The sequence below is a fragment of the Filicampus tigris genome, chromosome 6 (assembly GCF_054856515.1).
Source record: "Filicampus tigris isolate MCC_2025a chromosome 6, RoL_Ftig_1.0, whole genome shotgun sequence".
Taxonomy (NCBI): Eukaryota; Metazoa; Chordata; class Actinopteri; order Syngnathiformes; family Syngnathidae; genus Filicampus; species Filicampus tigris.
Genome location: NC_141222.1, coordinates 23,045,910 through 23,059,745, shown reverse-complemented (window position 1 = coordinate 23,059,745; position 13,836 = coordinate 23,045,910). Strand labels below are relative to the sequence as shown.

Genomic DNA, 13,836 nt, shown 5'->3' with positions numbered 1-13,836 from the left:
TTAGCAGCTCGAATAACGATTGAATGGATGAAATAACACTGGTCAACAGCACATTTGAATCAGATGGCTTTATATGTCCCCAAACGTATTTTTGATGCTGATTTCAAAAGTGCCTTTTTGGTTTGTTATTTTTCCAGCACATAAGATTTTGGAGATATTTTAATTTTTTCATTTTAAATTTGACTCATAAAAGCTTAATTGTGGATTTCACCGCGCATTGTCTTAGTGATGACGTTTCAGAAAAAAATCCAACTACTGCGGATCCAAACCCTTAATTCATAAATATGACTAAATATATTACATATTAGGTAATTTACCTGTGCAAAGTTGGCACTCCACCCCTGGCAAAAAAAAGCAGGTGAAAAACTTGCATCTTTGATAAAAAAAAAAAATTCTTAAATTGTTGACAAGTGTAACTTATTTTAATTGTATTTATTGTAAATAATTAAGTACTAAATGCATTGTTATTCTAAAACAAATTAATAATACAAAAAAATATATATATATTATTTTCCTAAAATTGCTTAAATACATGAAAAATATATATGAATATAAAATGCATGAAAACAAAACTGCTAAAGCCTTTCATTAATTCCACTAGTCGGTTAATTGAAAAACTTGCATCTTTGATCAAAAAAAAATTCTTAAATTGTTGACAAGTGTAATTTATTTTAAGTGTATTTATTGTAAATAATTAAGTACTAAATGCATTGTTATTCTAAAACAAATTAACAATACAAAAAAAAATAGATATTTTTTTTCCTAAAATTGCTTAAATACATAAAAAATATATATGAATATGAAATGCATGAAAACAAAATGAGAGAGAACACATGATTTATTAGAAATACACTTTTTTTTTTCTTTTTTAACCCCATCCACAAGCAACCTGGTCCAGCCGTCCATTTAAAAAAACAGCCAGATTGGCAACAAATGGGTTGAGTGTTGGGCTTGTGGTGTGTTTACAGTACCTCGCCACGTGTTGCTTACGGGAGGCCAAGCAGGGTGAAGCCGGCCAGCCTGACTCACGGAGATAAAATGTCAGCGCCTCCACCCCTTTGCCTCCTGAAAAATGAAGCCCTGAACCCGTACAACACAAAATACAACCAGACCAAACTTTGTTTATACAACTTTTATAACTAACATTTTAAGCCAACCTAATACCGTCGTGAACTAAGCGGCACAATGTACAGGTCTAAAATGAGACCGTACATCTGCTTATGATTTGCTCAAAAGAAGGTTTGATTTTCATCACAATTTGCATTTACGGATTACAAAAACAAGAATGTAATAAATGTTTTTATTTCCACTCTAATCACGCACGCAAGTCAAAAATACATGACACATTTCAATTTCACTCAAATCTATTGCACACATCGAGGCGTGACTTGTGTTAGCCGAACTATGTAAAAGCAGTAACTACTTCCCTTAAGTGATGACTGGAATCATTAAAGGTGAGAATTTGTTGAAAAAGAAATTCATCTCATTCGATGAGTTAGCCTGACCAAGCAAGGTCCCGACTTTGTAGAACGTGCGCGATGCAGCGTGGTGAGGGGTCAGGGCCAGGAAGGCCTTCTCTGCTAGCCCGAACACAAGCAGCACTGACCGACATTTACAAACTCAAGTGCACAAAACTGTGTTCATTTATTCCCATAAGTGGATCGTCTTCATTTCGTAGCATTTCTCCTCCCTGCGCTGCTTCCAATACGTGCGCGTTACATGTTTTTTGTCCAATCGCATTTTCAGCCTCCGTTGCCACGTGAATCGAGTCTGCCCGACGACACCGCAATCACAAGCGCCGGCCGTTGTTTCTCGAACCGATCGGATTTGAAATGGATCCGCACGGGGCCAGAGCGCCGGCCCTCGGCATTTTTCCATCCTCCGATTGGCTTGTCGGAGCAAAACTTAATCCAGCGAATAATCAGCATCTGGTGAATATGTTTTGAAGTATTTTATTGACATGTTTTTTTTGAACATGACAAAAACTTGTCATGTTATTTGAAAAAATATTGATTGTGAACTGCTCCAAATGATGTACTGTTCAATTATTATTTACTAGTATCAATTGCGATAGTGGAAGTGTTAAGAGGTGGATTAAATCCCCACTGAAGCTAGCAAATTCACAGCCCGCCATTGACGTAATTTGCTCCGGTCGACACTTGACCCGATCAGTCTTTCATTCTGTTTTCAAGACTTTCTCTCCCCGTCTGACCAGCGAATCCACCGTGTCGTTCATTTGCCTCTCAATGTGACTCGCGGCCTTTTCCGGCGCGCTTTTGTTGGCAAACTTTCGCCTGCCCACCTCGGCGACCGCAGAACCGATGACGGCTCCCGCCGCTCCGCCGACGGCCCCCGCCAAGAACACCCCCAGCGCCAACCCCAGCAATGCGACCGCGACGACGACCATTGGCACCTTTTTGCCGTTGGCCACCATTTTCTGCCACACGGAGCTCTCGCTGACCATTTTGGCACCGGCTTTGGCTCCGGAGCCCACCTTCCCCCACACTGGACTCTGGGCCACTTTCTTAGCTCCGGCACCGAGTCCGGCTCCGAGGCGCACTGAGCCGTCCGCCACCAGTTTGGCCCCGGAGCCAACCTTTCCCCACACGGGACTCTCGGCCACGGCCTTGGCTCCGGTCCCGATCCCGGATCCGACGCGCTTCGATCCGTCCGCCACGACTTTGGCTCCGGAGCCGACCCAGGTGGAGCCGTCTACCACCGCCTTGGGGAGTCTGTCTCCCACCATCTTGGAGACTTGCCCGGCTTGAGCGCCCACCTTCCCCCACACGGGACTGTTGGCCACCGCCTCGCGTACGTTGTGCGCTCCGCTCCCCACCGAGCCCCACAGCGGACTGCCCATCGCCTTCTTGGCTCCGTCGCTGACCCACGCCGAGCTGTCGGACAACAGCTTGGGCAGCATCTTGGCGTTGGACTGCACTTTCTCCATCATGGACCGCAACGTCGAAGGGGACATGTTGGCCACCGCCGTCATCGGCGGGAGGCTCTCGATATTCATGTTGCTGACGCTCCTCTCGGCCTCGGCTCGTGTTTTCTCAACCTCTTCCTCTCTCACTTCCTCTTCGGCTTCGGCCACGGTCTGCATGTAAGGGTAGAGGGAGCGCCTCTCGCCCCGGAACTGCTCCCCGAGGCGTTCTTCCTCCTGCTTCTGCCGTCTCCTCTCCCGCGCCATCTCGGCTTGTGTCTCCCTCACTCGGTTCTCGGCCTCTTGGAAAGCGGGGCTGGAATAACACTGGCCCCCGGCCTCGGACGCTATCTGCTCCACCTTCTCCAGGAGTTCCTCCACGTTTCCGCCGTGGCTGTCTCTCTCCAGAACGTGGAACCTGTCCCCGCATTTCTCCACCAATTTTAATAAATCGTCACGCTGACTGGCGATGTACGCCTCGACGCTGTTGCCGCCGGCCTTGCCGCTCTTCCTCAGAAGGTCGGCGTGAGTGAAGAGGACCAGCGTGTGTTTCCCCACGGCATCCGGCCCGAAGACCGTCTCGAGGGCGAAGAGGGACTGCAGCTCCGTCTTGGCCGGCTGGTCCGTCGGGACGCACAGGAGGAAGGCGTGAGGACCCGGGCTGGACAGGGCCACGCAGGAGGAGATCTGAGCTCGCACCTCATCTGGGGTACGCTCCGAATGGAACCAGTCTGGGGTGTCCAATACTGCCACCTGCAGGGAGGGAGGAGATGGAGCGACACGTCAACAAATGCACACAACTGTCATTGTTTTAGCTGCACGATTGACACCCTAAAATAGAAGTCAACTAAAACTTTTTTTTTTTCAAGAATATGTTCTATGCAGGCCCGCTAGTTGAAACAAGGCAATATGATAAATGTGAAATAGAAGTTAAGCAGCAAAATCCACCTTTTTTTTTGCCATCTCTGCGGGCGGCCATTTTGTCACTTCCGTCGACTGAAAATGACATCACAACTGCTCGGGGCTCAGGTATCGACCAATCACGGCTGACCTGCTTTCTGAAGCTGCAGCCGTGATTGGTCATTCATTACTTGAGCCCTGAGCAGTTGTGACGTCATTTTCAGTCGACAGAAGTGACAAAATGGCCGCCCGCAGAGATGGCTAAAAAGGGGTGGATTTTGCTGCTTAACTCATATTCCACAAACGTACTATTAATCAGAATGCCGTGTTTCAACAAGTGGGCCTGATGGGAACATATTCTTGAAAAAAAATATGACTGGGTTGATTTTTTACTTTAAGGACTCTCTGCACTAATGTGTCAGGTCTTGCTTGTTACTACAATACTAGTGTAGCTCACACTACCCGAAACAAAATTCTTGTGTAAATAGTCTTTCATTTATATGGCGCTTTTCCACCTATTAAACAGAAAAGCCTAACGTTGTTGTAAATGAACATTGCTCAGAGATGATACATTTCCAGAAAGAACAAAATTCATATAAGAATAGGTACTGGCCCTTCTTCCGGCGACCACTCCTTTCTTCTTGACACACTCCTCAGTGATGGCGACCAGACTGTCAGGCCTGGACTCGAACTCATCACGCCCCAGGATGGCGTTGCCGGCCGCACTTTTTCCCGCTCCGGATCGTCCGATCAATACCAGACGCAGCTCCGGTGAGGATGGCGAGGATACGGAGGTTGTAGCGGGGTACGGGTCGATGTTCGGCGTGCGGGGGTCGTAGACCAACGCCGAGGGTTCGGGGGAGGAGGCGGGCGAGCCCTCTGGGGAATTCTCCTCAAAGCTGTTGATTCTGTGATGAACTACGAGATGACACGTGGTTTAATAAGCAACCCATCTTTCAATGTAAACATCATTTCAGTGTGGTCCATGAGTGTGTCTCACGGTGGGAAACGACTTTAGGTGAGGCGCTTTCATCCCTCATTTGCGAGAGTCTGGCTCCATCTAGAGGACAAACAGGGATCACGCGTCATAGCTCAAGCAGCTCGCGTATATGAAGACGTTGGGTGATAGTGTAAAAAGAGAAATACATTTTTCCAATTTCGTAGCTGCTTACCTGGACTGAGTCTGAAGGAGCGACCCTCCTGCTGATCATCATACTGGCCCGACTGCCACAATTCTGGTGTTGGAGCTGCCGGACCGGATCGAAGCACTTCGAACACGCCCCCGTTGATGCTGTCGCGCCCGTCTTCTCTCCTCCTCTCCCAGGCATCTCTGTGTGACTCCACTCTCGTCAGCGTGTCTACGTTGGCCATGTAGCCGGACGCCAGAGCTTCCCTTTTCTCTTCCTTTTGCATTCGGAAACTTTCAATCAGCTCTCTCTTCCGCTGCTGCACACGTTCGTCCATCTCCCTCTCCTCTTTCGTTTTGAGGGTGAACACTCCGCTTTTGCTCACCATGTCCTCCACCTATTAGACAGAACGCAAAAAGAGGCGATGCTGTTTTTTTTTTTATTTAGGGAAACACACACAAACACCCCAGTTAAATGTCACACTCGCCGCTGCCCAAATTTCAAGTGTCAGTCCAGTTTAGAGTCACAAAAACCTTAGCAGAGAAGCAAAACGGGTCGAGACCGATGAGTGATCGATGATGTACATTTGGAAATGACAAATTTGCTCAAATTAACTTTAATCATATGTTACGACCTATAATTATTGATATTCATCTCCATGAAGATGATCGTGTTAATGTTTTCTCACATTAACGATGGTTTTAACAAGGTAGGAAACAACAAGTATAAATATCAGTTTCGATAAATCTCCACAACACTCTAAAAACAGTTGGGTTAAAAAGAACACAATTTTGGGTCAAAAATGGAACGATCAGTTACTTGGGTCAATTTGACCCACATTAACAATGGTTTTAACAAGTTAGGAAACAACAAGTATCAATACTAGTTTCTATAAATCCCCACAACACTCTAAAAACAGTTGGGTTAAAAAGAACACAATTTTGGGTCAAAAATGGAACGATCAGCTACTTGGGTCAATTTGACCCACATTCTTGCGTTGTTTTGTACATAATAGCCCCGTTTTGGGGGGTTGTTTTGTCTTATTTTTAACCCAACTGTTTTTAGAGTGAAGTGTTTACATTTTCAAAGGATTCTTAGGAAATCACGATGGACCATCACCGGTGAGCTATCATTAGAACAGGCCCGTCATGTCATCCTCTGTGGCACCGTTTTTTGTGACCTCCGATGTACAGCTTGGCCTCTTTGAACCCTCATCTATTTGCTTTGTTTATCTTTACCATCACAGCACTAAAACCAGCTTGCCAACCGCTTCGAGCGACAAGCAACGATAAAGGTGATGGACACTCTCTCACTCTCCTTCTCTATATCTGTCACTCTCTCACTCTCCTCCTACCTTGTCCAGAAGCTCCCGAACCTGAGTCCGGTCTCGCCGCTGCCGGTTATTGATGACATGGTAGCGCCCCCCACATAGATCAATCATTTCCCTCAGGCCTGGATTTTCCTTTTGGAGGTACTCCTGCAGAAAAAGACAGAAGAGGATTCATTTTGTATCAAAATCACGTCAAAAGTAACCTTGGCATTTGAACTTAGCGGATCATTTTCACCGACGAAGAGAGGTAACAATTACATCAGGTTTATTATGAATCGCAACGTACAGAAATTTGTTTATGTACCAGCAGATGACTACTCCTTTTAAGATTTCCGCAATCTTCTAATATATTGAGTTGCACCTGTATTTCATGTACACGCAGCTAGATGTGATGAACTATACTCTATATTGTAATTGCTTGTGGGAAAGGATGTTAACTCATTCACTGCCATTGACGAACTGACTCGTCTTTTCACAGTCCAGCCAGGAACTTATTTACATTCTTCAAATTTTTTCAAACGTTTGGGTAAAAGCGGGTCTGAAAATGTCTGGCAGTGAATGAGTTAAAAGTAACCTCAAATGTTTTCTGTGGTTTCTAATGAGATGATAAGTAACGGAGTCATGTGTTCGACTGCTTCATTTCAATATGACCTCTTTGAAAACTTCCTTGCCTAAAATCAACAGAAAAGTGCATGCAGACATGCTCACCTTCAAAGTGCGCATTGGTACTCACCTCCACAGTTCTTCGCATGAGATAATCGCCACAGGTCAGTAGCACTATGGTGTGCTCCAGGATTTCTTTTCCAAACACTTGCTGCAGCTGTGTAGGCACTTGGCCGTCCATCTAGTTGGAAGAAGCAAAATAAAGGCAGGGCGCAGAGTTGTGAGCCTTCTACCTCACACTAAGGAGCAACAAAGACATTTCACAATGTATCTGCGCAAATTTATTTGCATGTCATTAATATTTGAAGCAGTAATCAAACTAAATATATAAAAGTCATAAGGGATTAAAGAAAGGAAAAGAACAAATTGCATCACCTTTCAACCATAAAACTTCTCAACTCAAATTTAAATCGTCTATTTGATAAAATCAAGTACAAGTATGTTTTACTGTATTTATAAATGTTTAAATTTTGTACAATATAATTCTAGTAATATAGAATACATTTAACATTTTAATATACGTAAATGTATATGTACAGTACAATATAAAAAAAAAGTACTACTCACAGACTAAATATTTACATTGCCTAAATATATTGCATAACAAATTACAACCTGATCCAATAAGACCTAAAAGAGATTAATTGATTAAGGCCTTTAAAATATCATATTTTGCATATTACAATTCAATTGCTGAATGTGGAGTCTGAATTTTGACGAGTTTGACAGTACAGCTTCTAACCCGAAAGTATATGAACAAATTTGTCAAGTTATAACTTGATTTGCGCATCCATCAATTCAATTGACATTTGGTAAAATATTGACACACAAACTGTATGCAGATGGGAGTCACACAATCACAAAAGGAATGTGTGTTTATGTCAATTTGTGTTACCTATATATTTCAAATGAGTCAGCGAAATACCTTTTTTATTATATTTTTAAAAAATCAATGACATCATTATCACGTGTGTCCAAAATTGAATAGAAATATCAATCCGAGAACCAACCTCGGTGAACTGGCTAACAGGCACCAGCAGCAGAACGGCATGAGGACCGGGCGCCAGCAGCGTCATGGCTCGCTCCGTCTCCTTCTTGACGCCCTCATCCATTTCCAAACCGTTCCAGTACCACCTGGGGGCCTCCACCAGGGTCACCATCCTGCCCTCGGCGAAGTCCTTGCGCAGTTGGATGCTCCGGGGCGTCGCCGTGGACAGGTCCGTCAGCTGGCTCAGGATGGTGTCGGCCGACGACGTCTTGCCGCATCCGATGTTGCCCAGCAGCACCAGCCTTAGCTCCGGGTGTGTCGAGCCGTAGTGCTGCACGTGGCTACTCATGGCTGGAGGAGGAGAGCAGACAGGGTTGACGAGGAGCTCCGCCAAAGGTGTGTTTGTTCACTGGCGGTTTCTGGCATGTGCATTATGTTCCGCTGCACAGGGTGACATTTATGATGGTAGTGGGTGGCAACGCAAAACAACAAAGGAAATTGTATTTAAAAAAAATTTTTTAAAAATGAAGCTAAAGAAATACAGTGTAACCTTGGTTTACGAATGACCCAGTTGACTAACAATTCGGTTAGTGAACCTCTTTTTTTTTTTTTTTTTGGAGAAAAATTACCTCAGGTTATGGCTGTCAAAGTTAACGCATTAACTATGGAGATTAATTTAAATTAAAGCACAAAAAAAATTAACTCAGTTAACTCCGTTTAATTTACTTCCTGTAGCAGCTGACCTCCGCTCACTGTGCAGCCAAATTTAGAAGGGAGTCAAAGTTGCGCAACTGCTCAATGGAGAAGTCCAAAATAATTTGCACACTTTGCAAAGCCAAATTCAAATACCATATTAGTTGTCTGTCTCTGGTGTATCGTTCAACTGTTGTATTTTACAGGCAAAGAATCGTATTCAAGGATCAGAGAAAGCTATTACAACAGTCTTCGAATCGAACTATTCTTTTATTTTTTTTTCCATATTAATTCCAAGATTTGCCTCAAGTAAATATCGGTTCCAAGCTTTGTAAAAAAAAAAATATTCGTAAAATAAGATTAACTGCAATCAATTATGGAGAATAATGCGATTAATTTGTTAAAAAATTGTAATAGCTTAACAACACTACTTCAGGTTTGTTACACACAATTTTCAGTTTACAAAGTCTTGTTTTGCACTGCATAAACATTATTGGCTATGTGCTTCAGGTAATCTGTTTTGTTTTTGCCTAAAATGCCCACAACATTCCACATTGCCCATGAAACACGTTACCCATAAAGACATTTCCATTTGTTTCAATGGGAAACCCGTTCATGAACAAATTAAATTCATAACCTGAGGTTCCACTGTATTGTTTGCTGTTGCTGTATTACAGTATTTGTTGGTCACGCCAGTGTATTTCACCAGTGAGTGCGCGCGTGCTGGTGTCGTTTGCCAAATGAGGATTCCGCTTGGACCGCCACTGGGCGTGTTAAGCTTGTTGTGGCTGTACACTTACCTCAATATAACACTCAAAACCGACCAAATACATGTTTGTAAAAACATGCCTCAAAAGTCACACAAAACCTGTCGATCCAATTGTCTCGCTTGGCGCTCTGCAAGATGTCAGGAAAACTTCGCTTATGTTCACTTGAGTGAGTATGTTTTTGGAATATGGGCGGAAGGCCGAGTACCCAAAGAAAATCCATGCAAGATTTGCTGCAATTCAAACCCAGAACCAACAGTGGTATAAAAAGTGTTTACCACTGTGCTGGCCTATGGTACAAGTATTTAAATCCCAACAAGTAAGTGATTTCGCAGTTGGTTTTTCTTTGGTCTCAAGTTTAAATTTCACCGTCACATTACTGTACAGATACATCTAAACGAAACCATGGTGAGCTACTCATAGCAACTCTTTTTATTTGGAAGTTCCTCTTTCTCGCATGAGTTTAGATGAACAGCCACTTTCATTTTTTTTTTTCTGTTGCATTGTTTTTTTTTCTTTTGAATAAAGTTCAAATATGCAACACCTTGCCAGTCCTGCCTGACGGCATTTTACCGCAACTTTATTTATCCAGACTTGTGCAAACACGCTGAAAATGTTACAAATTGAAACATAATGAATGTGCGAGAATTAGATTAATTTAATCCAGGCTTCACTTTGTGCATTGTCAAGATTGTCCAGCTGTGAAATACCAAATATACATTTTAAATCATAATTGGACTTTTTCCACATTAAAAGCCAAGAGGCAAATTATTATAATTGTGCCCTCCGACAAATGTTTCAGCCTGACAGCCATTTGTTGTGAGAGAAGTTATTGCCCCAATTGATCCACCACACATTGTAAAAAAAAAATCGCAAGCAACCTGCATTGGAAATCTTAAAAAAAGGATCTTAAGACATGGCATGACGAGTCGAAAATCAAAGGTGACTCACTTAAACGTGAGATCTTGAAGGCGGCTTTCGGCGTTATCGTCTTCTCGCTTCTTGAACCCGCTGGTGCATAAGTGTGTGTCTCCTCCACACCAGTTCGGTGTGTGTGGGTCGACTCCCAGGTAACGGCTTGCATAATACAAGAGTCACGCATTTGCCGTCCCACCACTCCCCAAGTGGAGGGTATGCATTAGGATGTTCTTGTGTGTATAACAGGTTCCACAGTCTGCAGGCTGTTTGGCATTCCTTGACAAGGCGCAGGCGGGAGGCGTATCCCAGGGCACTTTCACCACACCCAGAAAACACAAAACCACCTGCATGGCTATTTTTAATTGCTCGTGCCAAATAATCGTCTGAATATCTACGTGGGAATGTTTTGATTCGTGCTATAGGACTTTGAGGGCTTATCTAAGAGAAAAACACATGATGAATATTGAGAAAGTTTAACGAAGGGGCGTGTTGGTGTTACCACAATGTGTGCTGTACTTTCTCACCAGTGTTGCAGCCTTAAGCCTGTTCAGGCCTGTGGATGTTGGACTTTCTTATTAGAACACTCGGCAAACTGGAAAACGTCACATATGCAACTGTCATGAGTAATGCTTGTTGACAATTAACCAAGTGTGAATTGAGACAGGAGGGAGACGGTTTTATCATCCGTCGGAACGAGAACCTAAATTACTGTACTTGTACTTGAGGACTCACACTTCTCACTTGTGAATAATTTAGAATCGTCTATAAACCGTTCATGCCCGTTTCTGGAATTTGTGAGGAAAACCCGCAAAAAGCAGAACGTGCAAATTCCACACAGGAGGGTCGGAGCAGAGATGCGAACCCGACTGAGAGGTATGTGCCAACCACAACTCTCCCATGCTGCCCTTTCATATCACCATGTTAAATATTAAAAATAAATAAATAAATAAATAATAATAATAAAAAAGCATTCATACAGCTGAAGCACCAATATAGTGAATTTAATCGACACAGTGGTGTCTAACATAAATACATATTTTTTTTAAATAATAATCTAGTAACCTCATGGTGGGCATAAAGTCATTCACTACAAACAAACAAAGTTGAGCCAGAGGATTCATTCAAAAACCCGGCATTAGATAGGCGACGTTTTCCACAGCAGAAGCCTTTAAAACAATGAATACAAAGAAACGGCTTTGGTAACAGCGTGTGCACGATATACTGTTTGTGTGGCACATCACTTACCAACATGTTCTCCGTGCAGCTGCGCAGCTCCGGTATATGCGAGGTGAGGCACATTAATGGAGCGAGCGCACACAGCAGAGAGTCCAGGAGAAGAAACAAGCTTCTGGACACACACACTGATTTCTGTGAACACAAAACATACCGCTAACGTACTGTACGCTTATCCCGTTGAAGCTTTGTGGGAAGCTGCAGTTTATAGGCAAGTGAACCACTACACCGGTGAAAACACAAATGATATCCCTTCAGTTCGGGATGTACAGTACTCACATTTGTCCCCTTAAGGAGTTGCCCAATCAGGGACAAGGCTTCTCCGAGCAGGTGTAGGTGGGCAGCAGCGCTAACAGGATCAGAGCAGGCAGGCCTCGTAGATCCCATTGTGTCCCATACTGATCGCACGGGTCCGCACAAAGACACAACGGGAGCGACCGTGTCGCTCCAGGGTCTGGCCACAGCAGGACTCAGCGTGGCACTGACGGTCATGGCGATGGCTGCCGCTGAACTCGGAGCGGTTACGGAGGGGTGAGGCCTCCAGTCGGCCTCTTTGGGAAACTCCATGACAGAAGTTACAAGTTCCTGAGCAGAAAGAAAAAGTTTGAACAAAAAGAGAAAATAAACCAATGAGAATTAGATGAACAATGCTGCTCTCTAGTGTTCAACATGAATGCAAGAATGGAATCTCCTAGTTGGAAAGACTTCTGTTATTTCTCCAATTTCATAACACAATTACAAAAGCAGTTGATAAGATATCTTAACTAGATTTGTTTTATTGTAATGGGTGTTCACAAAAGATTGACATAATAACAGTGAAAGATGGTGCACCACCACATTGGGGACTGCATGTTAATCTGTTCCTCAATAATACATTTCCTAAACGGTGGATTGGAAGGGAGGGGCCAATTCCTTGGCCATCACGTTCACCAGATATCACTCCCTTGACTTCTTCCTGTGGGGTTATGTTCAAGAAATCGTGTCGCGGTCAAAGAAAAAGGACATTACTGACGTGAAGCTAAAGATTTCTGATGCCACTGCCACTATTGATGAGGTTGTGCTGTAGCAAAAAGTAAAAAATATTATTATTTTTTTGGACAACCAATGATTAGAAATCTTATCAAATGCCTTTGTAATACAGTAAATTCTTAAAATTGCAAAAAGACTTTATGCACTGTTGCACACTTTATTTTATTTATCTGTCAAATCAGCAGAGACCTTTGTGTATCAAACACAACAAAATCAAGTGACAGTCAGCCTCATAATACCATATTACAGTTATATTATGCTAAGCAACCAGGATAGAGAAAAGTGTACCACTTGCCTGAGTCAAAAGATGCTCTATTTCTGGGTTATATTGTTGTCATTTGAAATCACTTGCTACATGCACGCAGCAACCCTTCAAACTTGCATGATTCTATTTATGAAAACAGTTTGACCTCAAGTTTTGCAACAATTCTGCCTATTCTTCTCACGAAATGAGGTTGAAGTCCAAATTGTACAAGTCTGGGTGGTATTTTAAAAAATGTGTGACCACTAACCTTTTCTTTGATTCATAACCATAAAATGACATAAAGTAGACACGAACGGATCACAGTTCAAATGTCAACAACATATTAGCCTACTGTGCACTCGTATGTCGAGTCCATCTTGAAGACGCACAAACTCACTTTGTTAGGCCTGGTGGTGTTACACTCCTCCACACACAACTGTGATTCCTCACAGTCCTTCATGTTCACGTGGAAATGTTGGTTCGCTCCTCTGAGCTCATTCATCTTGGACAACAGACAGTCAAAAAGACAAAAATACAGCATAAATCAAACAAAATTGCCGCCATTTTTATATCTAGGGTTTCGTCGTTTCCTCATGTGCCCAATGAATGTGCCTGAAAAAAAAAAACGGGTCGAGAGCGTCAAGTTCACGGTCGTGTGCCCTGGTGCCTGAATAAAAATGATTAAAAAATATACTTTTTTTAACGAGGGGGCGGGGCGGGGATCGGGGTTAGAAAGAGTAAGCAATGTATTCGTCTTAAGTGCGTAATTATATTTCTTTTTTTTTTTTCGTTGTTGTAAATATTCGAATTTAAAAGGTTAAAAAGACCTCCGAAGCTCAAGGAAGAAAAAAAAAAGATGACTAACGTTTAGCGCTCGACTTTCTGCTGACACATGTTACACGCTCACTTTGTGTACACTGATCAGAGGTCAGCAAATGATGGTCTTAAAAACAAGAGCGATCGTTCAGATAGAGTCATCCTGTGAGTGTTTTTTTTAATGTGTAAAGAGTGCCAGTATTTG

At 43.1% G+C, this 13,836-nt stretch overlaps 2 protein-coding genes across 3 annotated transcripts; both read right to left on the bottom strand.

The window, feature by feature from the left end:
• Positions 1–820: 820 nt before the first annotated feature.
• Positions 821–11,671, bottom strand: LOC147146305 (uncharacterized). Of its 2 annotated transcripts, none has more exons than XM_086034390.1 (8): positions 11,555–11,671; positions 7,954–8,282; positions 7,014–7,124; positions 6,305–6,427; positions 4,996–5,347; positions 4,824–4,883; positions 4,437–4,741; positions 821–3,676 (listed from the first exon to the last, which is right to left on the bottom strand). In XM_086034390.1, exons 2-8 carry the CDS (start codon positions 8,278–8,280, stop codon positions 2,177–2,179), a joined length of 2,778 nt encoding a protein of 925 aa, XP_085890516.1. In that variant the 5' UTR covers positions 8,281–8,282; positions 11,555–11,671; the 3' UTR covers positions 821–2,176. The 2 variants fall into 2 exon arrangements, with proteins under 2 accessions (XP_085890516.1, XP_085890515.1); XM_086034389.1 differs by lacking the exon at positions 11,555–11,671 and adding an exon at positions 10,343–10,831.
• Positions 11,072–13,477, bottom strand: hmgxb4b (HMG box domain containing 4b). The gene is made up of 4 exons (XM_086032821.1): positions 13,213–13,477; positions 11,822–12,127; positions 11,555–11,657; positions 11,072–11,094 (listed from the first exon to the last, which is right to left on the bottom strand). The coding sequence occupies exons 1-4, from the start codon at positions 13,354–13,356 to the stop codon at positions 11,072–11,074; spliced, it is 576 nt and encodes a 191-aa protein (XP_085888947.1). The 5' UTR covers positions 13,357–13,477.
• Between the last annotated feature and the right edge of the window lie 359 nt (positions 13,478–13,836).

Excerpts from the sequence above, each read along its gene's own strand:
- hmgxb4b (XM_086032821.1), bottom strand. The coding sequence starts at position 13,356 with ATGCTGTATTTTTGTCTTTTTGACTGTCTGTTGTCCAAGATGAATGAG. Across the intron at positions 12,128-13,212 it reads ACACCACCAGGCCTAACAAA|GAACTTGTAACTTCTGTCAT; the intron begins GTGAGTTTGTGC and ends CTTTCTGCTCAG. Across the intron at positions 11,095-11,554 it reads GCTGCACGGAGAACATGTTG|AAACGGGCATGAACGGTTTA; the intron begins GTAAGTGATGTG and ends CACAAATTCCAG.
- LOC147146305 (XM_086034389.1), bottom strand. The coding sequence starts at position 10,493 with ATGCGTGACTCTTGTATTATGCAAGCCGTTACCTGGGAGTCGACCCAC. Across the intron at positions 8,283-10,342 it reads CTTCAAGATCTCACGTTTAA|CCATGAGTAGCCACGTGCAG; the intron begins GTGAGTCACCTT and ends CTCCTCCTCCAG. Across the intron at positions 3,677-4,436 it reads GAGTGGTCGCCGGAAGAAGG|GTGGCAGTATTGGACACCCC; the intron begins GCCAGTACCTAT and ends CCCTCCCTGCAG.